At 36.0% G+C, this 27,739-nt stretch overlaps 2 protein-coding genes across 3 annotated transcripts in view; both read right to left on the bottom strand.

Annotated features, from left to right (window-relative positions):
* LOC121728976 (phosphatidylinositol 4-phosphate 3-kinase C2 domain-containing subunit alpha) overlaps positions 1–17,757 on the bottom strand; it is a 38,881-nt gene extending 21,124 nt beyond the window's left edge. The window contains 16 exon segments of the mRNA XM_042117331.1: positions 85–300; positions 576–780; positions 1,599–1,809; positions 2,402–2,574; positions 2,847–2,987; positions 2,990–3,065; positions 3,186–3,274; positions 3,543–3,686; positions 4,279–4,369; positions 5,013–5,206; positions 8,885–9,020; positions 9,400–10,096; positions 12,221–12,343; positions 12,757–12,862; positions 17,365–17,496; positions 17,624–17,757. Of these exon segments, the coding sequence (XP_041973265.1) occupies positions 85–300; positions 576–780; positions 1,599–1,809; positions 2,402–2,574; positions 2,847–2,987; positions 2,990–3,065; positions 3,186–3,274; positions 3,543–3,686; positions 4,279–4,369; positions 5,013–5,206; positions 8,885–9,020; positions 9,400–10,096; positions 12,221–12,343; positions 12,757–12,862; positions 17,365–17,476 (2,714 nt within the window). The 5' untranslated portion in view covers positions 17,477–17,496; positions 17,624–17,757.
* Positions 17,758–19,232: 1,475 nt separating this feature from the next.
* Positions 19,233–20,617, bottom strand: LOC121728981. 2 transcript variants are annotated; one of them, XM_042117338.1, is made up of 3 exons: positions 20,451–20,617; positions 19,557–19,689; positions 19,233–19,391 (listed from the first exon to the last, which is right to left on the bottom strand). In XM_042117338.1, exons 1-3 carry the CDS (start codon positions 20,567–20,569, stop codon positions 19,269–19,271), a joined length of 375 nt encoding a protein of 124 aa, XP_041973272.1. In that variant the 5' UTR covers positions 20,570–20,617; the 3' UTR covers positions 19,233–19,268. The 2 variants fall into 2 exon arrangements, with proteins under 2 accessions (XP_041973272.1, XP_041973273.1); XM_042117339.1 differs by having other exon boundaries at positions 19,257–19,384.
* Between the last annotated feature and the right edge of the window lie 7,122 nt (positions 20,618–27,739).

The raw sequence follows: 27,739 nt of genomic DNA, 5'->3' as shown, positions 1-27,739 counted from the left end.
TCTACTATACATTCTTATAAAAGAGTATATTAAACACTACAGTGCGTACACGCGCACGCAAAAATACGCCTCACAGAAACTTACCCATCATAATCGAAAAGTTGTATCGCCGCCCATCCCAATTCGATCTGTTCAAATTGCACGTCTCCGTTCTCTTCCGGCACGTCGTTTTCTTGTTCGTTGCCGTTGTGTTGCTCCTTGTGTGGATGATCAACGGTACGCTGCGTGCGTCCGTACAGTGTTAGCACCAGTCGAGATTCGCGGGGCAACGTGTTTACTGGTATGTCCTCGATATTCAACCTTAAATTATAAATCACGTTATATGTTTGCAAAAGAGCAAACTAGCGATCGGACAATGTATCAGAAAATTGATTCATACGCAGATGGCGTGGCGGATCACTCGTAATTTGATTGAGGTGTGTCAAGCCCAGCCGACATACCACGACTAACCTTGCCTTGGCACAACCCGATGAAATAACGTAGATCTAAAATCCCTTCCTTTCCGGAAAATTAGTCCAGCCTGAATAAATAACAAACCCACACCGATTTTCACTAATTTTTTTCATAATACATACCACGTATCAAAAATAATCCTCGGATAGAATCCCGCGCAGTCTATTTTCGACATGTTAGTCAGGTGTATGGTCTTGAGCGGGCGCGTGCCGTAGTATACTTGGGCGTGGAAAACGTATTCGTCGTGCGCCCAGCACGGCGGTAGCGCGTGTACCGCCTCTATGCAGAGAAGGAGAGGCTCGCTTATCGTGTCCGCCGCTACCGCTTCTGAAGAAAAAGATCTACTTTAGTACACAAAAAATAAAGATGTTGATTGTTTACTTAGCGAATAACTTTTCAAGATTGTCTTTGACTGTCATGTAACTTTTTCAATATCTATATATATAAAACTCAAAGGTGACTGACTGACTGATTGACATAGTGATCGGATAACGCACAGTCCAAACCACTGTATGGAAATTTGGCATGCAGGTAGATGTTATGACGTAGGCATCCGCTAATAAAGGATTTTGATAAATTCCAACTCCAAGGGGTTAAAATAGGGGATGAAAGTTGTATATCCTTCTATATTCTTCTATATAATAATCCTTCATAACGCGAGCGAAGCCGCGGGCAAAAGTTCGTAACAGATAAAGATCTAGCAAATCTTGTAATTTGTATAGTTATTCACTTTACCGGTTGGTTAAACTAATATAAGGAAACTGTATGAAAGCAGGTGACAAGTATATTTCTACGTATATATATATATATATATATATATATATATATATATATATATATATATATATATATATATATAAAAATATATATATATATATACATATATATATATATATATATATATATATATATATATATATATATATATATATATATATATATATATATATATATATATATATATATATATATATATATATATATATATATATATATATATATATATATATATATATATATATATATATATATATATATATAATATATATTTATAATATATATATATATATATGTGTATATATATATACACATACATATATATATATATATATATTTCGTGATAATGAGAGACTGATGTGGCTTACTTCGGGGATCGTTTGCCAACACCGGTGCGTCGGGTAGTTGGAAGTCCAATAACGCGTTGCGCGTATACAACGCCAGGAGCGTACGAACGGCGTCGCGGACGCGGGAACACTGAAGGGCGGTCGCCTCGGCCGCGCCCCCCTGACGTAACGACACGTTGCAATACGGCCCTGACTCTGCGCCAAGCTCAGGACGAACTGCGCCAGCTGTCCACTATAAACATTGTTATTGTATTAGCATAGGCTTTACTTCATTATAAATAGTCAGAGACCAGATATACTAGTGTAGATAACAAGTATTGACCAACCCTATTTCTCTTATTAATGGATTTTCTAATGTGCCAAACAAAGACAATAAAATATTATCTTCTTTTAATAGTCAGAGAGTAAGTAAAAATAATCTTCAATCTTTCGGATATCAAAATTGTCAGGTTAAAGACAAATAGATGTTTCTCAAATTCGTTCGTGTAAAATTCAATCTTGCTAATATAAGGCCGCGTTTCCACTGAAGCGGAGCGGAGCGAAGAGGAGTTCAGCAGTGCCGAATTGACCAATCACGATGCTCGAAATCTCCGCTCCACTTCGCTGTCATTCCGCTGGAATAGCACGATTGGTCAATTCGGGCACCGCTAAGCTCCTCTCCGCTCCGCTCCGCTTCAGTGGAAACGCGGCCTTATTCCGCGATAAAAAGTAGCCAATGTATTCCTTCATTCTACTCATGTTCATAAAATGTAAACAAATAATTTGCAACCGATAGACATAATTAAGTCCTATAGATACACAACAAGTTGTACTCTACAACATACCTGAGCAGTGGCGGCCTGCGCGAACGCGTTGAGCGAGTGCGTCAGATGCAGCGTCTCTAGATGTCCGGCGAGCGCGCATATCGCCTTCACCGCTTGGAACACGCCGCTCGGGGAGCAGCTGCCCTCCGCGCGGACCACGCCTGCAGCGCGTGATAGCTCACCTTCGAGCGTTTCTAAAAGGAAATGGTGGTGTTTATTTTTATCAACCAAGACGAGCTGTTTTTGCAACGCATACGAAGCGCCATCTAGAGCAAAACGTCGTTAGAATCGTGACAAAAATTGTATAAGTTTGTAATATTATAAACCAATCAATTTACATTACAGATATACTTGTATAATGTGTGATTTAAAAAATATTATATCTGTTTTCGCTCATTCATCGCTCGTCAATTTAGCAAGGCTACAGATACACTCACTAATATATCAATATGAATACATATTTTACCTAGCAATATAGACAGGTTGTCGAAATTGAGCGCAGGCACAGTTGCGGGCGGCAACAGATCGTCCAAAGGCAGATGGGCGTCGCGCGCATCATCCCGCGCCGTGCGGGCCAAACTGCGGTCGCGTCCGCACAGGCAGAGACTAGCCGCACGCACTCACGCACGTACTCGTACTCGCTGAGCGTACTGCCCGGTGTAAGATACTCTTTGGCACCCCATACCTGGATAACAAACAAATATAGTCATGCTATAACTATAACAAACAAAATAGCCGAAAAGATTATAATTGGTTTGTAGAAAACTAATGATAACTTGAGTCTTATAAAAAAATAAGTACTTACTCTTAACATATAATCAGACATGTCTTCTCTTATCTCCTCCTCGAGAGTACAAACTACAGTTAATATTATATGTTCCACCGTTGACTCCACTGAAAAGAGAAATATTTATGTGTACTGTGATATAACTGTGACAGCAACTACAAAGGCGCATATTACACAAATTAATTATGAATACAGTACAAGGTCTAATATAATAAGATTTTGTGATTCGTTCTGGCGGCCACCGTCATTCATTGGCTATCAATCAAGAGAATTTAAAATACTACTAATTTAGTTTAACTCTTTTGAGTCATACTTGGCAAGTTCTGCTAGTTTTAAGACGGTTATAACTTGGAAGTCAAATTATATAGCACGTACCGTCTGACGTGAACGTAATGGGCTCGTCGGTGTGCGAGTTGTGTACGAGCAGTTTGACGCTCGTGTTGGGCGGGTACTTGCCCGTCGAACGCGCCGCGATCACGTGACCAGGGTTGCGGCTCTCGTCCGAGTGAACATATCTTTCTGGATAACGCACATTCTAGTTAATATCAGCGAAACAAAAATGTTAATAATGGTAATAAAAAGAAAGCATGAGTCAGAAGTGAAATTTCGGTCTTCAAGCCTACAATTTTACCGATTATATAGTAAAAAACTAACTTCAAACAGTATTCCTAGTCACGGGACCACCTGTGAAGAATCCTTTTAACAATAAAAAAGAATCACCGAAATCGGTTCACAAATGGCAAAGTTATCCACGAACTAACATAGAAAACTTGACAGGTGTCAACTGTCAAGTAACACCCGGAAGGAACGAAGAAACGAAAATAACTGGCTTGCTTTCTATGAAAGAGGGAGACAGACAAGAGTAGTAACACGCGCACGCCACACGGCTTACAACTTTTGGTATTTTTCCGTCTAGCCTCTTTCATAATGCCAGATAAGGAACTTCGTTCCAAAAAACTTGTATACTATCGAGCTGAGAAACCTCATCCTTTTTTTAAGTCTGTTAAAAACCGTAATTAAAAAAAGAGCATGTACTTTACAGAGTACACGTGAAGCTGCGTAGAAATTGTTGGCAAAAGTTTACTCAATAATTTAACCATTTTATACTCACTTCGGACATCGAGAACCATTTTTAGGAACGCCTTGTGCTCGCTGTCGTAAGTTTTGTTATGGCATTTCACTATGCAGTCGTACAGTTTGTTCTGAAAAAGTTTATTCTGAAATATACATTTCAGTCTAGTGAGTTTATAAAGAAAAGAAACGAGAAACATCCATGTTAGTGTGTCAGTCAGAAAATAAACTTAAAATTATGTTAGTTTTGTTAAAATAGTTACATTCGCACTTTTTAATTGAATTTAAATTTTACATTACACTTCAACTGCTTAAGAAAATCGCTCGGAAGTTATCTTTCATAACAATGGATAAAATAAAATACTATAAAAATATATTATAACAATGATTTAATGAAATTAATTAACAAAGATTGAATACGAAGTAGCTTGCACAGGGCCACCCTATACCCAAAGTGTGCTGTCATCAATCATTGACTTTATAATATGCTTTAGGAATACAAGTGTTCTTTAACTACTTACATTAACGTACTCTGAATGTAAGTAATGAGTGTGTTCAGCATCTAACACCTGATACTGTACACACACAAACACAAAAAAAATGTCTTTCGGCGCTGCTATTTTCACAGTGAACTCTACAAGGAACACATACTCACCCTAAGGTATTATCACTTACTTTTGTTACACCTGTATAGTGTATAGGGGACCCATACACACCCTAAAGTATTATTACTTAGTTTTGTTACACTTTGTATATGCAAATTGTCTCACTCACGGTAGTCTGTCTGCGCGGCTGTTGCGGCGCATGCACGGTTTTCGGCGGCGGCGACGGCAGCGCCACACTATCCCGCTTGCTGACCGTCGCGTACACGCTCTCTCGCATCTCAGTCTCGCCGTACAGAAAGTCGAGAGGGTCATACTCCTCGTATACACTCGAGTTGGACTGATTCGAGCTGACAGCGGCATATTCTGAGGGAGACAGCGTGCCTTGTAAAATTCTACCTATTGTGCATTAACTATAGTTTGTGCGTTCTAAGATGATATGGGTGACAGTTTTCATGTTCCTTGCTACGGGGTTTTTTTAAAAGAAAACAAAAAAAATCTAAATGTAATAAATTATATTCGATCTACAAAAACAAATGTTTCCTATAATTGTAAATGAATAAAAATGAAAAGATGCTAAATGCTAACTTATTAATAAAAATTATAAATATTAACTGTGAAATAGGAGCATAAAATTATTGTTACGAAAACATTTGAAAAATGTCATATGCTTGAAACGGAACTTATGTCAATAGAGATTGACTCTGTTGAATCGAAATCAAATCGATAAAAAAGGGCGGCCATCATAAATCGCCGGCACCACTGAAATGTCAGTACGAAATCGATAATTTCGATTGCAATTCCTTTACGAAGTGATTCGATATTTTTAAACGATCGATTAATTTTTGTTAGGTAACTTCCCTACTATTGCCAATTATAATGTGTCACGTATATCATCATAAAACGCACAAACTATAGAGCATGTTATTCGAATAGAAAAAGTGTACGGTACGGCAACGTCACCGTAAAACTGCACGTCACGTCGGCCGACATGGCTCAATCCGTTGCGCTTGCTCAGTTAATACTTAATGCACAATAGGTAGAATTTTACAAGACACGGCGACGTGCAACATTACGTCGTCGCGTGCATTTTCACGTTACGTTAACGTAAATTTGCAACGTAACGTGCCACGTCGCCGCACCGTTCCACGTTGAAGACGTCCTGACGTGGACATGTGGACAGACCCTGAGAGAGATGACATGCTAAAAGAGGTTGGTAAACATAACCTCAAAAATATTTAAGCTAGTAACATTTAAATTATGACATAATAAAAAAACCGGCCAAGTGCGAGTCGGACTCGCGCACCGAGGGTTCCGACAGCTTAAAGGTATTATAGACCTGAGTATTTGGTATGAATTTCAATTTAATACCTCTACGCGTTTATGAGGAAATGGGTAGTAAGTTTAAAATTATTAAAAAAAAATATATTATGTGATGTAACTAAAAATTTATGGTTTTCGTAATTTTTCCTTTATCTATGCTATAAGACGTTGCTTCGTACCAAATTTCAAGATTCTGAGTTCACGGGAAGCACCCTGTAGGTTTTGATTCCCTTGCAAGTGTCGAAAATTTGCGGCATAAACGGCTGTATCTTTTGATTGCGTTGGCTTAGAAGTTTGATTTTTTCTCAGCTTCAAGGGACAGTAGACCTGAGTAATTGATATAAATTTCAGCTTCATACCTCCACGCGTTCCTGAGAAAAAGGGTCTTGACAGACGGACGGACGGACAGACGGACAACAAAGTGATCCTATAAGGGTTCCGTTTTTTCCTTTTGAGGTACGGAACCCTAAAAAATAAAATTAAAACTAATTAAGAAAATATCTGAAATATTCTCAATTATAAATGATGGATTATATAAGTCGCTTTGGATCTTTTTTGGAATAATAAAATTAGTAGATATATAAAAAGGTTAACAAAAACACAAAATATTATGTGCCACTTATGCCAGATCATGAGGTGCTACCATATGTTTATGATCTGTGCATTGTTTGAAACATATTATTTTAAGTTGCAAGAATGTAGCGACTACATGAAATATATTATATCTGCTATGTTATCTTAATTTTGAAAAAAAATATATTATTACAACATTTAGTAATATTTTAAGCCCACACAAAACTCATTAAGCACACTCAAATGAATAAAGCAGTGATACCATTTTTTTTTTGGGTCTGAACCACATTTATCATGATAAAAAACCAAATTGACCATCTTGAAAATACGTGAGTTGCCAGTGTCGTATTTTTTTATTTGGCAACACAAGTTTCTACTTAATGAAATAAGCATTGCGACGATTATGTTGTGAATGAGTTTAAAATCAAACGTACCAGCATTGATGACATTTTAACCTAGATAATATTCATCTAAGAAATAAAACTTTATAACAATAAATTCTAGCATCACAAGATTTTTAAGTCCTAAGTAACACAAATTAATTAGATTTTCTGATCAGATTAATGAAGTTCAATTTCAGTTCATATTCTGACCTTAAAACATAAAATTTTAGGCAAATCAAAATATTTAAAAATATTTTAGTTTTTAGTTTGAATGAAAACAAACTAAAAACTAAAATAATGTTTATCGTCCGTCGTTAGCTTTATTCTCAATAGAAAAAGACATTTTTTTTTTTGTAAGTGGAAACTAAATTACAGTTTCTTCACGTATTGCCCAGCGCCGAATATGCTTGATATAATATTATGTCACATCCGCTCACTCCAAAACATGTATAATGTATCAAACATCATCCTAAAGAAAAGAAATAAAAGACAAGTATGTCTTGACTACAGTCTACATGAGGCCTACACCGTGAACCGGCCGTAGGCCTCATGTAGAAGTTCTAAATGTGTCAACTTTGTTAACCTATTTAGAAATATATATTTTCATTTCTTTGTCACTCGCTCATTCGTATAAGTGAAAGAGTAGGGATTGCAGAAAACGGATTTAAAAAAAAATCCGGATTCTCGGATTTTTTTAGCCTCAAATTTTTGAAATATTTTTGATAAACAGCTTTAAATTTAAGTTATTTTCTTATTATTTCTTTCTTTAACATTCAGTTTAAACGTGCAAAATAAAACGTCTTAAAAATTATCATTTTTCTTAAGTTAGCGATTTTCACATGGGTGTAAAAAGGAAGAGAATAAAATAACAGTATCTGGTACATAAAACATTATTAAAAACTCGAAAATAGCACTATTTAAAAATGTGAAATTTTAGTTACCAAGAAAAAACTAAGCAATCTACTAACTACTTCGTCATTTTTGCGCCTACTATTTACACTTAATCGTTTTTCAACATTACGTTAACTTACGATATTCCTTTATTTTATTATACATAATCACAAATCAGCGATGGTTACTTACAAACAATAATAATTCATAATTAGAACCTCAATGTAAACAAAAAAAAAAACAACTTGTTTTATAGAAAAAACATTGTATTCAATACTAAAATGTTCTAAAATAATTGTTAATTTATCATCATTGCATTTATATTACCATTATAGAAAAGATAATAATATTATAGTAAAATAAGAGCTAGGTTATAAGAAATTAAGATAATATGTCGTTATTTCTTTTAAATAAATTAAAAAAAATATTACAGAAATGTAATTACAACGACCAAATAACTACGCAATGGAATGTTAGACATACGAAATTCTGACTTTGGTACGTGTAGACCACGCAAAGTTGTGATAGCGCCTTAAAACAAATGTGGATTTGTATGTCAGATATTATACGATATATTTAAATTAATTTTATGTTACGTAAAGCTTATTTTTCATAATTTTGTCTAATATTCGAAAAAACCGAAAAACCGGATTTTAAAAAGTAAAAATCCGGATTTTTCAAAGGCCCCAAAAATCCGGATTATCCGGATTTTTCGGATTTCGAAGTATCCGGATTGCAATCCCTATGAAAGAGGCAGTTGTTGGTAGACAAACTTTAGACTGGCTAATGGCCGGGGTAGATAAGTAGAAAAACAGTAATTTACCAATATTAAGAGGAATTTCGATATGGCATGAAGAATGAGATGACCACTCACCCGTGCTTTGGTCAGTTAGTAGCGGATCAAACGCCTCAAGCACACTGACTCTTACGCTACCTTGCCCGCTGCGCCCGAAGTCTATCAGGTTCAGAGACTTGGGCAGACTGCCCACCGTGTCGTTCGACTCGTTTGACTGAAAAAAGTAGAATTAATAAGTCTAAAGAAGAATTTAGACCTGTAAAAAAGAAGTTAGAACTGTAAAAAAGCATTTAGAATTAAAAAAAAATTTAGAAGTGTAATGAAGCATTTAAAAGTAAATAAAGGATTTAGAAGTGTTTTACAAGTTTGTTTTAGAGCGCCAAAATCACAACTATGCACCATACTATTGTATGTAAAAATGAACATTGAGATGAAGAAATAAGCGGTAACGTTGTAATTTTTAAAACATCTCACCATAAGGCTAACTAAAATTTGTACTCAATTAGTTACCATCGTTCACCACTAGAGGCGCTTATGTCATGCAAATACGCTTACGCTTATCCTGTAGGATATTTAGTTACGCATAGACTTACCCCAACACTAGCAGCTGACGATTTCCTCGACGCATTACTTTCAACGCTGTCCCTTTTTGGTTCAGGCTTCGCAACTGGTAAAGTATTATTGTTTTGTGTATTCGGCGGAGACGGGGCGGGGTAAGTGTTTAGCTGACTCAACTGGGGGTAGAGAGGTCTAGTCGGCCGCGATATCATGTTGGTCGTACTAAAGTTGTATTGTGGTGGCGGGTATCCGACGTAAGGTGGCGTCGCTAGACGCGTTTGGTTGTACGGATACGGGTTGGGAGGGTACGAATAGTTGGGGGGATATTGGTTCGTATGGTTGGGTGGATACGGTTGAGTCGTGGGATGTTGGTTGGGAGGATACGGTTGAGTCGTTGGATGCTGGTTGGGAGGATATTTTTTAATCGTTGGATGCTGGTTGGTAGGATACGGTTGAGTCGTTGGATGCTGGTTGGGAGGATATGTTTGAGTCGTTGGTTGCTGGTTGGGAGGATATTGATGTTGTTGGTTGGGAGGATATGGGGGGTTCGTGGGATCACTGATAGCCGCAGGATAGTACGGTAGATTGGGTAGGACAGGTACGGGCATACCGTATGAAGGATAGGGTGCGGGCGTATAAGGCGGGGGTTGGTAGGGCCCATAGTAGGGCTGGTTGTATTGGTTGTTCATCGTCTCGGGGTTTATTGTGAGCTCTTCGGTCTGTTGACCCAATCTGTAAACAATTTTGTGACAATTAATTAAAATGTTAAAATATTTTTAAAGACATTTTACACCATTAGGGTTCGTAGCCAAATGGCAAAAAACGGAACCCTTATAGATTCGTCATGTCTGTCTGTCTGTCTGTCCGTCCGTATGTCACAGCCACTTTTGTCCGAAACTATTTATTTATTTATTTAGAAACTATAAGAGCTATACTATTGAAACTCGGTAAGTAGATGTACGAGGGCTGCTATTTATGTATCCGGAACTGGCCACTTACAAGAACAATATTTAAAAAGTAATTACAACATTTGAAAATAGAACTCTTTGGTTGAAGAATACATTTTGTTTCATGTGACTGTCAATTATTTTTCCATTGTGGCGTCATTTTGAAAATTGCGTGTCTTCATTTGCCATGGATTTAACGCGTGAACATTTTCGTGCAATGATTTACTACGATTTTCGGCGTGGGCTAAATCAACAACAGTGCTTTATTCAACTCACCGCAACTTTTGGAGATGAAGCACCATCAAAAACCACTGTTTATCACTGGTACAGTGAGTTTAATCGTGGGCGGTCTATGCTCACGGATGAAAATAAAGAAGGTCGCCCAAAAACAGCTGTTGTCCCACAAAATATAGATGCTGTGCGGGAACTAATAATGCGTGATTGTCATGTTACATATCGCGAGATAGAGGCGTCCTTAGGCATAAGTATGACGAGCATACATAAGATATTACACGAACATTTGGCTGTAAAAAAATATGTTCGCGTTGGATTCCGCACAACTTTACAATCGATCAAAAATGGGCTCGTGTCGATTGGTGCAAAAAAATGATAAAAAAATACAACCGTGGTACGTCAAAAGCCGTTTATAATATCTACACAGGTGATGAATCTTGGATCTATGCATATGACCCCGAAACTAAACAACAGTCAACGGTGTGGGTGTTCCAAGATGAGCCGAAACCAACAAAAGTTACTCGTGCAAAAAGTACTTTGAAGCAAATGGTCGCCTGTTTTTTTGGAATTAATGGACATGTGGCTACAGTGCCATTAGAGAATCGTAAAACGGTTAATTCTGAATGGTATACGACCATTTGTTTACCAGAAATCTTTGAAGAAATAAGAAAGGACAACCGACAACGCAGAATCATATTACATCACGACAATGCTAGCTGTCACACCTCAGCTGAAACAACTCAGTTTTTGGAGGGTCAAAAGATCGAATTGACTGGTCATCCGCCGTACAGCCCTGATTTGGCACCTAACGATTTCTTTTTATTTCCATACGCGAAGAACAAATTACGTGGTCAACGTTTTTCGAGCCGCGAAGAGGCTGTTGATGCGTTCAAAATGCACGTTTTGGAGATACCTCAATCAGAATGGAAAAAGTGCTATGAAAATTGGTTCCAGCGTATGCAAAAGTGTGTCGATCATCGCGGCGAATATTTTGAAAAGCAATAAAACCATATTAAATGATATATGTTTGTTTCTTTTTTTAATTCCGGATACATAAATAGCAGCCCTCGTAGTCTGTGAACCGCATTAAGATTTTGATACAAAAATGGAAAAAATATAAAAATTTTTAGGGGTCCCCATAGGTACAACTGAAACATTTTTTTTCATCTAAGCTATGCGTGTGGGGTATCTGTGGATAGGTCTTAAAAAATCATATTGAGGTTTCTTATATCATTTTTTTCTAACCTGAATAGTTTGCGATAGAGACTCTTCCAAAGTTCCAAGAAATCTAGCAAGTAGTTTTTTTTTATACGTCATAAATGGTAAACCTTAAATTAACTACTGAAACATAAAAATAAATCAAAATCCTTTTAATTTCATAAAACATAAACCTTATTGTTGCTGCGGAACCCTTCATGGGCGAGTCCAACTCGCACTTGGCCGGTTTTTTTATAAGTGAGGAAAACATAGGTTATTGAATTTTTCACAGCGGGATATACCGGCTGGATATATTATATTGTATTATTTTAATGTTTTTTACGACGTATTTGGTGGTTCAGTGGTTGAGCGCGTGGTTGCTCATGCTGAGAATTGCGGGTTAAAATATTGATACGCGTTTGAGTATAGATGAATGAACGAATTTCTCTCCATCCGTCGACCGTACTTTAGTACTCACTTGCTGATCTGATCGATGTATTCCCTGAACGAGGCATGAGGATCCTTTGGCGTCTTGCTGGTGGGACTCGCGAAGGAGATCAGATCGCTGTTCCCTGGACCTTCGGGACTTGTGCACGTTGAACTAGAATAAACACGAATTAGATGATAAGTGTAATTATAATGTTAAATGGACACATTTAAAAACAATATTCGATTCAAAATTATAATAATTCTCAGGAATAAGAAAGCAAAATATTTAGAAACGAGAACTAGCCTTTTTAGTCGCAGAGGTATGTATACTACATAATATTACTGTGTCAAAACTCATGTACAAGAAAAGGAGTACTTGACAGAACAGAATCTTAAACACTTATCATAGTTCGTATATTTTTCATTATTTAATTTGATTACAAATAATACCGATAGTCAGATAAAGATTTGATAACACTATAAACAACTGATACACATCATTCAGCACAAGACAATGCAATGATTTATTTTTTTTGGAAAAAATGAATTTGGAAAGAAAGTGTTTTTGTATAAAAAAAAACTTACTTGTTGGTGTCCGTAGACGAAGCCCTTCGCGGTGGTTTCCTCGGCGGCGGCGGCAGCGCGGGCAAACCCTCGTCCTCTCGTCGTCCCACGTTAACTGTGCCATTATCTGCGATAGCGCGATTAGATTAGTATATAAATTTTGACATATTTTATGTTGAATTACTTCGTGTAATCTAGGGCTGCTACAACAGTTAAATATGTGGCAGTACCCACAATTAGCGCCACATATCTGCATCGCGCTATCGAAGTTTTTTAAGTGCGTCGGTATATATACGATAGCTGAAATGTGGGAATATGTGGGGTTGTGATAATTCGTGTGACCTAGGGCTGCCGAAAAGACTAATTGTAGTGTTGGCAGCCCTAGTATTTATTTTGTACTTCGTGTTATCTAGGGCTGCGATGATATTTTAGCGTTAGCCACTTGGTAATAATAATAACTTTAAATTCTTTATTTGCACACAGTTTTTTCGTCTTTTTAGACACAAAAACACATAAAAGAGACAAAAACAAAAAAGTGTAAAAATTACAAAATTGTGCAAAAAAAAATAAAAAAAAAAGGCGGTCTTACTGCTTTAAGCAGCTTCTTCCAGACAACCAATTTTCTATCATTATCTAGGTCTGCCGAAAAGAAATATACTTATTTTAAAGATTGCCAACCTTAGCTTTCTTCAAGAATGCTTAATATTCAGTTTCAGATTCAGACTTGATATTTATTGACAGTTTTTTTATTTACTCTAAAATATTAACCACTCAACAAAGCTATTGAATAGATAAACTAAAGCCAAATAATCTCAAAAACTGAGCGTTCATAAGTCAGATCCCTATGGATATAGACAAACATAAGTACATAAATATTAAATACTAAAAAATTATATCATTTTAAAAGATTTCATTACTTATTTAAAAATTAAAAAATAAACCATCTTGATTCTTGATATTTATCAATATAAATTGACAGAAATTATGTCCGTCATCTGTCTAGTCAATTTCCTCGATGGTACCTACTCACTCAATGACTTTAAATGGCAATTCCACTGTTTATATGACATCACTAAATAATTGTACTGATTGTAAACAAATATATTAGATACTAGCGACCTGCCTCGGCTTCGCACGGGTATAAAATATATAGCCTAATGTCACTCACTGAAAAAATGATTAAAATCGATTCAGTAGTTTTGATTTATATAGTCATTTAACTACCTGTGGCTCGCATTAGCCGGTACCGCTGCTACGTCCCGCAATTTTTAAATGTGTAATATCTTCGAAAATATTCATTTAAATCATAATACTATGCTGTAAAGGGTCATATAGATAATAATAGACATATATTAAATCAACAATGTATTTAGAGATTTAATTGAATAAAAATTAATGCCGTATTGGTTAAAAGATTAAAGGGAACAAAGGGACATAGGGACAGAAAAAGCGACTTTGTTTTATACTATGATACTCGCAACGTTGCCCAGAAGCCTTACCTACGTCATCCATTAATGTTTTCAATTGTGCATTATAATAAGCCAGAATTGTTTATCGAACGGGAACTGTACCTTTTTTCGGAATGAAAAGTATCCTACGTCCTTTCCCGGGACTCCAAAGTATCTCCATACGAAATTTCAGCAAAATCAGTTCAGCGGCTTTGGCGTGAAGACGTAACAAACAAACAAGAAAATGTGTCTTTCGCATTTATAATATTAGTATGGAAAGTAACTATGAGCTGATATTTTATAAGTAACCGATTTCTTATCTTTTTCAACTGTTTTACGTGGTGTTTACCATCAGCTGTTATGTCTGCTCGTTTCGTAAAACAGGTCGCGCGGTGTGAGTGTGACAGCCAAGTCTCGTATAGCTGTAGTTTGTAGCGCTTCAGTGACGCTCTCACTCGCTAAATCTTCAATCAAGTTATCAGTTACATACACGCCTCCAATATCTAGCGCTGTCGTAGGATAAAAACAACTTTGCAGCGCCGCGCGCCGGCAAACCGTGCGCATAGACGGTAGACCCACCCGCAGCAGACTTTACTGTCACTTTATAAATATTTTAAGGCGTAGCGTAGAGGCGACATTTAAAAACTAGTCAAACATAAACTTTGTCACAATATTACTACTTCAAAACCCGTGAACTTGTTTTCTTTCATAATAATATTACTATGTATCGTATGGAGCAGATAATAAATAACATTAAGTATAGTTTGTGGATTACATCGCACGAATGGCAAAAAAATTCGACTAATTATTTAGAGGCCAAAAACGTCTGTAAGGTACGCGCACTGCCGACTGCGCATATAGAACCAGCACATAGTTTTTCAAAATGAGTGCGATCCCCTCTTGTTTGTCATGATATGTGCCAGGCTTTTATGTAAAATGGCACTTTAATACAAGTGCTACGGTCCGAACCACGACGCTCATACACATTTAATAGTGTGACTCGTCTCGCGACTTAGGCCATATCAACACTGTGACCCAATTCCGAGCGGCTTGGAGTTAATGAACCCACTTCCTACCAGATTTGATACGCACTCAATTGGCCTGGAACAATGCAATTTCATCTCGTTTCTTAAATTAGTGACAGATGCGCTTGTTTTGTTCGCTGACAGGAGACGAACAAAGCAATATAAAACACGTAGCCAAACATTAACCTTCTTTTATTGGAAGTCGGTTAAAATTCAGGCACAGTAGCAGCCTGATTTTGGAAGGTTAGGGGGCGACCATAAATTACGTGAGACAGTTGTAGGGTTCCGTACCCAAAGGGTAAAAACGGGACCCTATTACTAAGACTTTGTTGTCTGTCTGTCTCCATGCTGTATCTCAAGAACCGCTATAGCTAGACTTCCGAAATTTTCACAGATTGTGTGTCTGCTGCCGCTATAACAACAAATACTAAAAACAAAATAAAATTTATATTTAAGGGGGGCTCCCATACAACAAACGTAATTTTTTCGGCCTTTTTCGCTCTATATCAATAATGGCATGAGTTAGGGACTTGAATTTTTCACACATTCTTTTGTTATATGTGTACTTTAATATTGAATAATAATATTAAAATGAAAAATTTAAGAGGGGCTCCCATACAAAAAACACAATTTCTAGCCTATTTTTGCTCTGTGTCGGTACGGAACCCTGCTTGCGCGAGTCCGACTCGCACTTGTTTACACTCTCGACTTGTAAGATATTGTAAGATTTGCCTCAACTCCCTCACCCCCATCTAATCTAATCTCACTTGAGATATTCTTTACCAATACTATAATATTTACCCCTCCCTTCCACCTCAGTCCGCGGTATACATATATTATTTGGCATTTTGGTATAAAAAAAATTGAGGAGATTAACAGCATATAAAAGTAACATATAAAAATATATTTAGCCTACACTGTGGTAGTTAAGAAAAGTCATATATAAATCTTTAAGCCAACTAACCACTCTTTAAATATCCTGGGAGAGGCTATTTTAAGCCCACTAATAGGAGAATACTAATAATAGGTTTGTATCTGCTAAATGTTTATCTCTTTCAATTTGTACAGGACCACAAATATGCTCACTGTTGTAAAAGGAAAATATATACTTCCTGTTATGCAAGGCTACTACAAAACTATTTTATTCTTGTTAAATTTGAGTTGTAACATATTTTAATAAAAAAACAATAATGCTTTTAGTAAAACAAATTTTGCCTAAGCGTTATTATAGACTCAAAATATAAGTTGTGATTAACTGATAGGCTGGGTTAGACATAATGCAATCAAAAGACATAGGTCTGCCACCCGCCTATGAATAAACTTCTATAACGCTTCAACTCCCAAGCGGCCACATGTGGCCGCAAGAACAATAGATTTCCAAGAATCCGCTATCAAATGATAGTACAATACCTGAATGAAAATTTTTCAGTTTGTGGCCTGTTCTTCAATGTTCTCAGTATTTCCAGTAGTCTTATAACATTTAAAAAGTAACCAATTTACTAAATTTCATTTCATTTTCACATTTTCATCTAAAGAGTAAACATATAAAAATGCTTGGTATAAGTGGCTATAACACTTCCAATTTAAATGTCACATGTTAGCCACACTATTAAGAAATCTAGCTGTATATTATTTGACACAATGTACTTAAAGTTGGTTACTTTGATAGAAAAGTTGCTTGAAGGCCAAAGTAAGAAAAGAAACATACTTAAAAAGTGCAAGGCTTTCTAGGGATAATGCCTTACAATGTCTAGGGATAACACCTAGCAATGAAGTTTTTTTCTCCCTTGTCACACCAAATGTCAAAGACATACTTGAGGCTGTAGCCGAGAAATGGATTATATATAAACTAATTTATGAGATTGTCTAATTTAAAGTTTATGAGATTTGGATGCACTATATATTATTCTAACATCTATAATAATCATAAAATTATGTGAACAATGTGTAATTTTCTGTATTTTATTTGAATAGACAGAACTAATGAATAACACTAAAAGTGAAAACACAAAGAAAGATAACTAAAGCTGATTTGAAAGAGAATAAAATTAAACCGAATCCCACATTTAAGATGAGCCTTAGTGAGAAGTTATCTTGATATGAACTATTAAATATTAAGATCATTATCTTAACAACACCAAACGTTAAAGATGTACCTGAATTAGACAGTAGCTTCTGTCGTCGAAACTGCTCTAATGCTAGACTTTCCAAACTCAACGCCTGCGCCTTCTCCAAATCTTCTTGGAATTGTTGATCGTAATCAGACATTTTGGTGATCCCAAATTAATCTAAAACACAGTGAAAATTTTGTTTGTTATTCACATTTTATCAGAATCCCACACAAAAGTTGACACTAAACAAACAAACTCGAACTCATGACAAGTTTGTAACTTTAGCTGAATGTAATTCACTTACCTTTAAACACTATACAACATTTTTTTATGTGCGTCTCTTACGTATTTAGCAAGATATTTAGATCTTAATTACTTTACTCACTAAGTACGTTTGCGTACATTTTATTAAAAATTTACAAAAACTAAAAAAAACACCATGGGTGTACGTTTTATAAATATGACAGATGTCAAATACTAATACGTCAGATGTCATTTGTCAAAGTCATATGAACACCAGAGGGTTTTTTTGTTTATCAGGTTAGGACTTAGGCTGCGTCCCCATCAGACACGGCACGAGAGTGCTTGTCTGACAAGCACTCTCGTTCGAGCGCAAATATCGACTGAATAGGGACGCACCGTACGTGGCACCGTGACACGGTGCGGCGCCGTACCGTATCACGATGGCGGTGTCGTGCCGTAACACGCTGCCGGCGCCGCGCCGTGTCTGATGGGGACGCAGCCTTAGGTTTAGACTTGCTGTTTGCAATCCAAAAAAATACTTTGAAAAAACCTTCCTTTATTTGATAAATATCATTATTATCATAAAAATAAATAAAACCTTATATTTTTATGATAAGTTCCGAAAATAATCAAAAATGTTTCGGGGAGAATGTGTTAAGTATGTGAGAACAATAATAATAGTCTGTCAAGAAAGTGAAGAAATTAAAAAGTGGCAACATTGTAGTGTCATCTCTTTTTTATTAGATTGATTTGAAAGGGATAACAATACGATGTTGCCACTTTTTAATTTCTTTACTTTCTTGACAGGCTATATATCCAAGTCGTTATATTACGTAACAACTTATTACTGAACAGTGTACAGCTATGAGCTATCCGACCGCTCGATTCCATAACCTTAAATTCCTAAGACCTTACAAATACCGCGCTGTCCGCGCGTACCTACTATAATTGCGCAGAGATTCGTTTATTTATAGCAGACACCGTAAATTTTTCGGAATAAAAACTATCCTATGTCCTTTCCCGTTTCTCAGAGTACTGAGTATTAAACATAAACCTATAATGCTACAGTATATATTATTTCTATGGTATTAAACCATATTTCATTTCGGTTGGGTTGCACCACGGTAGCACCAACTAACTTTAACTATAACTACAATGCAAAATGTCAAATCTTTGGTTAAAGTTAAATATGGCGTCCTTCCTCCGCTCATACGTTTATCTGAAAATTTACTATGTTTTACAGTGTTATATTTTTCCTGTCGATTTTTACGGATAATTCAATTTTTTATACCCTCAATCCCTGTAGCTTCAATAAAAAAAATAAACGCAACAGACATGTGTGAATTTCTCCGGTTAAAGTTAAGGTTAAAGTTAAATCTAAAGGACGCCATATTTAACTATAACCATAACTTTAACCACGCCTCTGGTGCAACCCAATCTTAGATCGGTTTAGCCGTTTAATCGTAAAGAAGTAACAGACAATATACATCATATTTCCGTATTTATTATATTATGTATTAGTATAGACTACTTATAGACTATAATTGAAGTAAGGTGATAGACGTAATATGTACTTACTAAGTATTAATTTGGAAGGATAATGGATATTGGATATCCAGGAATTTTCAAATATTTATAAAATAAAAAAATTTAAACCAATTTTTACTATAGGTAGGTACCTATATTACAAGTATTCATTAATCATTTCAAGCATCAGATTTTGGTAGCTTCAAGCTTCTAGATTGACTTCTATTTTTAGCCTTCGGTTTCACTCTACCATCCCTACTATGTTCTGCACGGGATTCTTCACGATTTTTAGGCCCTGTAGACTGCAAAAATGCAGAAGTAACTATAATTACAACAATAACAATATCCAAAAAATAATAGGTTATAGGTACAGGGCTTATTACCTTAGATGTAAGTAGGTATATAAAACAAAATATATTTATTTTTATATTTCTATTTCTTGGACTCTTTATTTATTCAGTACCCACCCTTGATGACGAACAATTAGCTTCTTGACGATCGCAGTACTCAAGCAGATCCTGACAAACTGTTCTCAAGTTTCGTATATTCTGCTTCTTTCTTTTACCAGTCGACCGCTCTATGTCATTCAAGTTCAATGTCCTACAAATTCAACGATTAAAACATAAAAAAATTAAAGAACATTCCATTTAAAACAACAAAGAACATAATGGCGGTGTGTCGAGCAGACCGATCTCCTAGTGGCGACCGTTCCCCGCCGTCACTACTCCCTGATCAACTGCAGCACCAAAATATTTAATGAAAAGCCTACGCTTCTTGGTACTCCCAGCACTAACTTCGCGCCGGTTTTTGGTAAAGATTATTTTCATAAAGCAGAAATTCTGATCGTTTACCGTTAGACATTATATTGAGTTATAGTTATGCAAAAATGTACACCTGTTTGATTAACCTGCCTAAACGAAGTTACGGGTGACATCTAAATAGCAGTGCCGTAAATAGGGCGGTGCCACCGTTGCCCAGACACAGGGCGTAGAATCTGGGGGGGCCGCAAAAATCGCCAGATCAGGCAGGACTATTATTTTTTCGCTTTACTCCCGATAAGTTCCCACTGCGCCCCTAGTGCTGCACATAACATAACAGACGAAAAGGGTAAGTATAACAGGCGAAAGGCCTACTTAATATCAGACGGCTCGTTTGCTTGTTTGCCCTGTCAGTTCTTTTAAAAAAAGTACGTTTTCCAAAATTTTTGTATATTATAATAATTGGTCTACCAACAGTTAACACCATGTTTATACCTATAATACTTATCTAAAAAAACAAGGGCGCACTCGCACAGGGCGCAAAAAAGGCTATTTACGGCACTGCTAAACAGTAAAAATAAATAAGATTATTAAAAAACACACTTTACAACTTTAGGCCTGTTACTATTTTGATCATCCCCGTCAACACCCGTTGTCCATACTTCTTTGAACAGTTTACGTCTTTGGGCAAAGCTTTCTTCTTTTGACATATGCCTGTTCATCGTGAATGTTTTCCCAAATTCTGACTTTTAGTACGTTAGCTTTAAATGAATGCGGAAAATACCTGCTTATAACTTGTGTATGATAAAAAAACATTAATAATTTATCTGGAAAGTAACTTGTTGCTAAATTAAGGACACACCACAGGTTACTGAAAAGATAGTGGAGTATATAAATTTTTGTTGACATGGTATGAAATATATTACTTATTGTAAATAATTATAGATTAATGAAATTTATCCATATTGTTTGATGCATCGTGCACCGCGTCACAGTATAGCAATATTATATGTCATATTGCTATACTGTGACCGCGTCGCTTGAATTTGTTGACACAAAAGTAGCAGTGATTGTCATAAAACTACATTATTTTTGGCAACTCTACTTTTTATTGATAATTAGCAGATGCAAAGCAATTTTTTCTAATGTTAAAAACCATTAAAAAACTTATTTCGGTAGCACTTACTACGGTAACAGCACACAAGTAGCACCTAACATAATCAGCACTGCACTGGTACTTTCACAATGAACTCTACATTTAGGGATGCATACTCGCCCTAAAGTGTTACCATTTAGTTTTGTTACAGCCTGTTGGCTGTATAGTTGTAACCTCAGACTACTAGGGGAGACAATTTATGACTAGGGGATATTACGTATGTTGTAACTTATAGGTGATAGGATAGGATATGGATAGGTGTTTTATGGGACCTACTTCACAAGGTCTATCAGGTATGAGGTAGCAGTAACATAGTCCATGTCCTTATATAATTTTTAATTTAACGTTTTTTATCAAAAATATTTCTTAATGGTGCAGTTAAAAGAAAAAAACGCTTATCACGCAAACTAGCAACAAGTTGGAGCAAACTTACATCATACAGCCTGAGGCTTGACTCAGTGTGTGGCCGCGAACCGAACTGTACGTTATATTTTCCACCGAGAAATAAATAACGAGAAAAATGCGCGACTATTAATTATTATTATTGTTAGTTTGATTTTTATGTACACATAGGCAACTTTAAATTATTGTGAAAAAGACCTTTTTATGATAATAATTAAAACTCTCTCAATTAGTACTTAGTGATAGGAATAATATGCTCCTAATTAATCACGAAAGTATTGTTGGAAGTGAGACAATTGTCATGAAGTACAATTAATGTTAGGTAGTTACCTACCATCAGGCGCAAAAAACGCTCTTCTTAAAATATATACGAATTAAAACATGATTCGAATACGAATACAAATTCGAAGCGTCGAACTTTTATAAAACGGGGAATACTCTTCAAATAGTCCAATAATAAATATACTTTTACATTAAATCGCAAAATGTGATAAACTAAAGAAGTTACTATATCATCGGTCGTTGACCCAGCTATGTAATTCTCTAAATCAAAAACTATAGCCGAATATAGGCCGATAAAAAATGGTGATGACATACAACGCGAACGCCCTCCTAGCTGCATTGAGCCAGCACGGGGACCTCTTTAGCATCTACCCTCGGGTGCTGTCGGAGCTGCTGCGGCAGGACGACCAAGCACGGCTGGAGGACACCCACGAGCTGGACACCCTGCTCCTCCCCAGCGACAAGGAGTGGAGACTGACGCAGTACTTCAAACTGGTGGAGATGCAGAAGATCGATCATAGGTATTCGAGTTAAGGCTGTAATAATCTATTACCGTTAAGGTGAACTTGACTGAGGTGGTCCATTATGAAAAAGTTGTTTTGATACTTTTACGTGTCACAAAGTAACTCCATACCTTTCTACTAAATCGGTTTTGTTGTTTAAACGTGAAGAGGTAAGATGGACAGACATTCGACAGACAGACAGACACACTTTTGCATATAAAATAATATACTAGCGACCCGCCCCGGCGTCGCACGGGTATAAAATATATAGCCCCTGAAAAAATGATTAAAATCGATAGCTTATGATCCTTCATGTGGTCTACCGTCTACTTCTTATCTGTGCCAAATAACATAAAAATTGCTCCAGTAGTTCGCGAGATAAGCCCTTTCAAATAATTTCCCCCGTTTTTTCCACATTCTCCTATTAGTCTTAGCGTGATAAAATATAGCCTATAGCCTTTCTCAATAAATGGGCTATCTAACACTGAAAGAATCATCAAAATCCGTTGCGTAGTTTTAAAGATTAAAGGGAACAAAGGGACATGAGGGAAAAAAGAGACTTTGTTTTATAATATGTATGTATCATGGAATTTGTAGAGACTCCCAAAGACTATGAAACGGAACTACCTTGGATATACAGGGTGTAACAAAACTAAGTGATAATACTTTAGGGTGTGTATGTATTCCTTATAGAGTTAAATGAGGAAGTTGCAGCGCTGAGAGAGCAATTTTTATGATTTATATTTTCAAATTCATTACGTTACGCCTGCCCATACAAATCACTAAAAAATATTTGCTGCTTCAGTGCTGTTACTTTCACAGTGAAGTCTATAGTATAAGGAACACAAACACACCTTAAATTAGTATTAGAGGTACTTTCACGTACTTTACGTTTTGTTACACCTAGTATAGAATATTTTGTTCTGATATGAAAAAGCCTCCGAAGGTCACACATGGTTGATGGTTTACGTGACCGTGAACGTATATAGACCACCTTGTCACGCCGATACGTGATTATGTGAATATTGATTCATCATGAAACTACTCCATCATCGGCATCCCATTATTGGCACCATAGATTTACCACCAATACCACCAATGCTAATAATAGGAGTTTCTGTAGTATGTAAACTCTTAAAATGCTTATGACTGAGTGTTAACTTTTGCTCATAAATTCTCACCTTGATGGTATAGAAACTCAAGGAAAGCCAATTAGTTATTAAACTTATTCGGTACATATTATAGTTTATCAGATTGCATTAAACAAGAAAATAATGAAAAGTAAAAATCTTCAACCAAATTGAATTTTTGTATGGCACGCGTTGAGGTCTAAAGTAGAACATAAATTGGGCTACGCATCTCTACGAAAGGGAACATTCGTAGCGTCGTGTAGCACAGGCACAGGCTACGACGCTACGTGTGCTACGACTTACGAGATGCAATCAGAGTGGAACATCAATTACTATGTAATTAATTCTAACATAAGCCCAATACATAATATGTCAAACAATTCGTTAAATTGAAGGTTAATCATAATTGAATGTCTCTGAGTCATAAAGTTAATATTACTTATATCTAGCGCTTTAAGGCGGGATTATAGGCAACTGACATTTTAGAATTTGCGACCAACTAGCTCAATAGATGGCGCTCGAAAGGTACATATTTACTCAATGATATTCTATGTTACTATTTTAGAAACTCATTGTATTTACTTATCAAGCCGTCGTCGATTTTAATATTTTCAGAAATAATGTGATCACGTGGTAAACTTGACATACAGAGTAATGATTAACAGAGAGACCATGTTCACAACTTAATAAACGAAATCTTTAATGAATTTTGTGTTATAATAAAATTATGTATTATTTAAATATGATGTTTGTTCTGTACTCACGAACATAAAAAAAGTATTTCCTCATAATAATACAATTTATGACAAAATAAAGTATTACCCATTTAATAAAGTTCATTGCATACATAATGGCTTATATACGTCTTATGCATGGAAAATACGCCAACATTATAAATATGCCATAAAATAGTTAAAAAGAAATACCCCATTCATGATATTGGCGTATTTTCCATACAAACATTGAATTCGAAATTAACTCTTTTAGCGCTGCTATTTTCACAGTGAACTTCTATATCTATTATCTATACATATTATAAAACAAAGCCGCTTTTTTCCCTCATGTCCCTTTGTTCCGTTTAATCTTTAAAACTACTAGTAGAGGAGACCGTGGGAGGTCGACCTTCACCGATCTGATAACCAGATGAAACATATTTTTATCAAATATAATTTATAAGTAAACAAATATGCCTATAATTACTTGCCTATCTAAAAGTGCTCATGGCTATTTTTTTAAAGTTTTTAGCTAAGCAACATACTTAGGTATGATTTTTTGCAGGCAAGTCTATATGACTGATTTTCTAATAAAATAATCAAAAATTTGATATAACTTTCGATACGTTAGCAGAACGATAGAGTCACCTATATTGACTTACCTGTTCACATCGGTTTGCCAGGTAACAGAAATGAGTAGGCAAGCCTACTGAGGGATATTCTGTGTGTTAAAAACTATAGAAACTATAGAAATAAAATTCATTTGGTTATCAAAAGAATGAAAGCGATGAAAAAAATCGATTAAAGTTAATTTAATTAAAATAGCCATGAGCACTTTCAGATAGGCAAGTAATTATAGGCATATTTGTTTATAAATTATATTTGATAAAAAATATGTCTCATCTGGTTATCAGATCGGTGAAGGTCGACCTCCCACCGGCTCTTAGACCATACGTAACAGAGTTTGATGCGGTTTTCTTTAATAGATAGAGTGATTCAAGAGGAAGGTTTGTAAGTATAATAACATTCATTATATAGTGGAGAAATACTGTTATTGTTGGGGTGTCTATGTGATGTCATTACATTTTTTCCGCTTACACTGCAAACGCAGGCCCTATGAGATTTATCAAAATAATGTACCAAGTATTGTACACATTGAAAAGGTCTACAGAAAACTCTGCGATGGTAGGTATATGTCTATCTCTTTTTTTTGTTATTTACTTTTTACTACAAATAATGGCTAATTTTCGAAGCAATTGTAATGTCAGCTGTGCACTCTCACCGAGACACAGCGAGGCGGCCCGAGTGCGAGAGTGTAAATGGGTGCGCTCGCCTCGTCTCGCCTGTCTCGGACCCTCTCAGTCCGGTGTCGGTATTTTGCGCCCGAGACAAAGGGTCTCGCGAGGAAAGCGAGCGCATTACTGTACACTCTCGCGTTTTTCACTACTAGTCGCGCCGCTAGACAGTGCAGAACAGAAAAATAAACGTCATTATTAATATAATAATAATAATATCTATGGACGCTTCACACCACGTCAGTCTAGCCCCGTGCTAAGTACCTAAAGGACTTGTGTTACAGGTACCAGACAACGGAAATATATTTAATACTTTTATATACTAGACATATATTTAAGATTTTTATTATATCATACACATATTTAATACACATCCAGACCCGGGAACATTGAAAACTTTTTGTTCCGTCGGCGGGATTCGAACCCGCGACCCCCGGCTTGAGCTACCAACGCGCTCACCACTGAGCCACAGAGGTCGTCATTTATTAGTCATTATCTGTGAGAAATAAAATTAAATATGATTAAAGTTCTTTGGATTACCATGATCGCTTTCGATGTATGGTGAATGGTGATCATCCACGTTTCCATCTACGTTTTCGCAATTTTTTTTGTTTATGTATTTTTAATATGTACTTATTAAATATTGTTATGTTAATATGTAAATATTTGATAAATATTTATAATAGATCATAGCATAGAGAGCTACGGCAGCTGCAAGAGAAGTTTTTTCGTCCATCTCATAAAGAAAAATAATGGTCCATCTTCTCTGAGTTCATAACTGCGATTGAACTAAGCTAGAATGTACATGACAAATCGTCACCTTTTTTTGCCAATTAAAATTTATGATACCTAATTTGAAATACAAATCTATCAAAGTTGCATATTATTTATTTCTTATAGAAACTCAGGTAAAATAACTCGAACGGACTAAACTATCGATAGCAAAATACTATACTATCGATAGTAAAATATACATCACTAGCACACGCACACATTGACTGATCAAAAATGGTCACGCATTTTCGAGTTGTCAGGTGGTCTTTACGACAGTATATATTATGTCTATGCATTAAAGTATCTATTTTTTTTTTTTAATTTCGTCAATTAAACACTATTTGGTTTACAAAGGTTTGCAAACATATGCCGAAGTTGTGCCGAAGCTTCGCAACTGAATTTCGGCATTATTACGCCTGTAATGCTACTCGCAATCAGCTCCAACGAGGTTTCGGGGGCGATAAATCGGTCTAGCTAGGAATCTTATTTAGAAAATGTAATTTAATTCGTGTTTTATTGAATACCGAGCGAAGCTCGGTCAAATAGCTAGTGACGGGCATCAAGTATCAACACAAGCATCAATATACTATTATGAGACACAATTTATATTGCCGAAATTTCATCGCGTTATTTTGACAGCTTAATTTCGGTCGGGCATGAGTACAGCTCAGCTTATTTTGTAATTAGTGCGTTTTATTTAGCTGTATTTTACCTGACTTAGAAAAAGAGGATAATATCGTATTTATCAGTATTTTTATTTAGTAAAAGCACTTCCTGAAACTCAAAATATTATGTTATCACTTGTAATTATTATCATCTTGCTACCATTTCTAGATTTTAAACGAAGAGTTACATGCGAGAAAGATTTATACAGTTGGATCAAGATTTGCAACTTACAAGCTATCTGTGCCAATACTGTCAGTTAGCATGCGATAGTACCATAATAGAGTAATGATTACTTATCTAATGGGTTATAGTTCGTTATTTTTATTTTCAAAGTAATAACAGTGATTTCAGGCATTGCTGTGATTTTGTAGAGTAGATACTCTATCTTTATCTAAAGTACTTTATCTTCTAATTTACAGAGTGAATATAAGGCGTTTCTATAGGTAAGCAAGTATAATATACTAGTTGATGCCCGCCATAAAGTGAATATAGCTAGCGGAATAGAGCAACAAGTTCGAGCTGTCGAACGAAACCGAAATTGGTTTACGTCTGTGTGTAAAAATTTGTTTCCATATGGAAAAGTCTATACTGTGACTATTGAAATAGACTATATAAATCTATTGTGTAAGTGTTTACACAACCATCTTTCTGAGAGATTAAATTGTCAACATGCCGATAAGTACCGACTGGATGTCACAGATAAAAAATTGGTTCTGCTGTCATATATCACACGTCTCTTTTTACCACGCAGTTTTACTGATAGTGACATCTCACTTGCTCAGGCCTTTGTTTCTCTAGATTCCGCTAGGTATATTAACTTAATGATACTCGCAACTCCGTTGCGCAAAAATTCGTTTATCGCACGGGAACCGTACATTTTTTCGGGATGAAAAGAATCCTATGTCCTTTCCTGGGACTTAAAGTATCTCCATACCAAATTTCAGCAAAATTGGTTCAGTGGTTTACGGGTG

This window comes from Aricia agestis, chromosome 7 (assembly GCF_905147365.1).
Source record: "Aricia agestis chromosome 7, ilAriAges1.1, whole genome shotgun sequence".
NCBI classification, from domain to species: domain Eukaryota; kingdom Metazoa; phylum Arthropoda; class Insecta; order Lepidoptera; family Lycaenidae; genus Aricia; species Aricia agestis.
This window is presented reverse-complemented; position numbering and strand designations above follow the sequence as displayed.

Coding starts and splice junctions, on each gene's coding strand:
- LOC121728981 (XM_042117338.1), bottom strand. CDS start 20,569: ATGAACAGGCATATGTCAAAAGAAGAAAGCTTTGCCCAAAGACGTAAA. Junction 19,690..20,450: donor AACAGGCCTAAAGTTGTAAA/GTGTGTTTTTTA, acceptor TTGAATTTGTAG/GACATTGAACTTGAATGACA. Junction 19,392..19,556: donor CTAATTGTTCGTCATCAAGG/GTGGGTACTGAA, acceptor GCATTTTTGCAG/TCTACAGGGCCTAAAAATCG.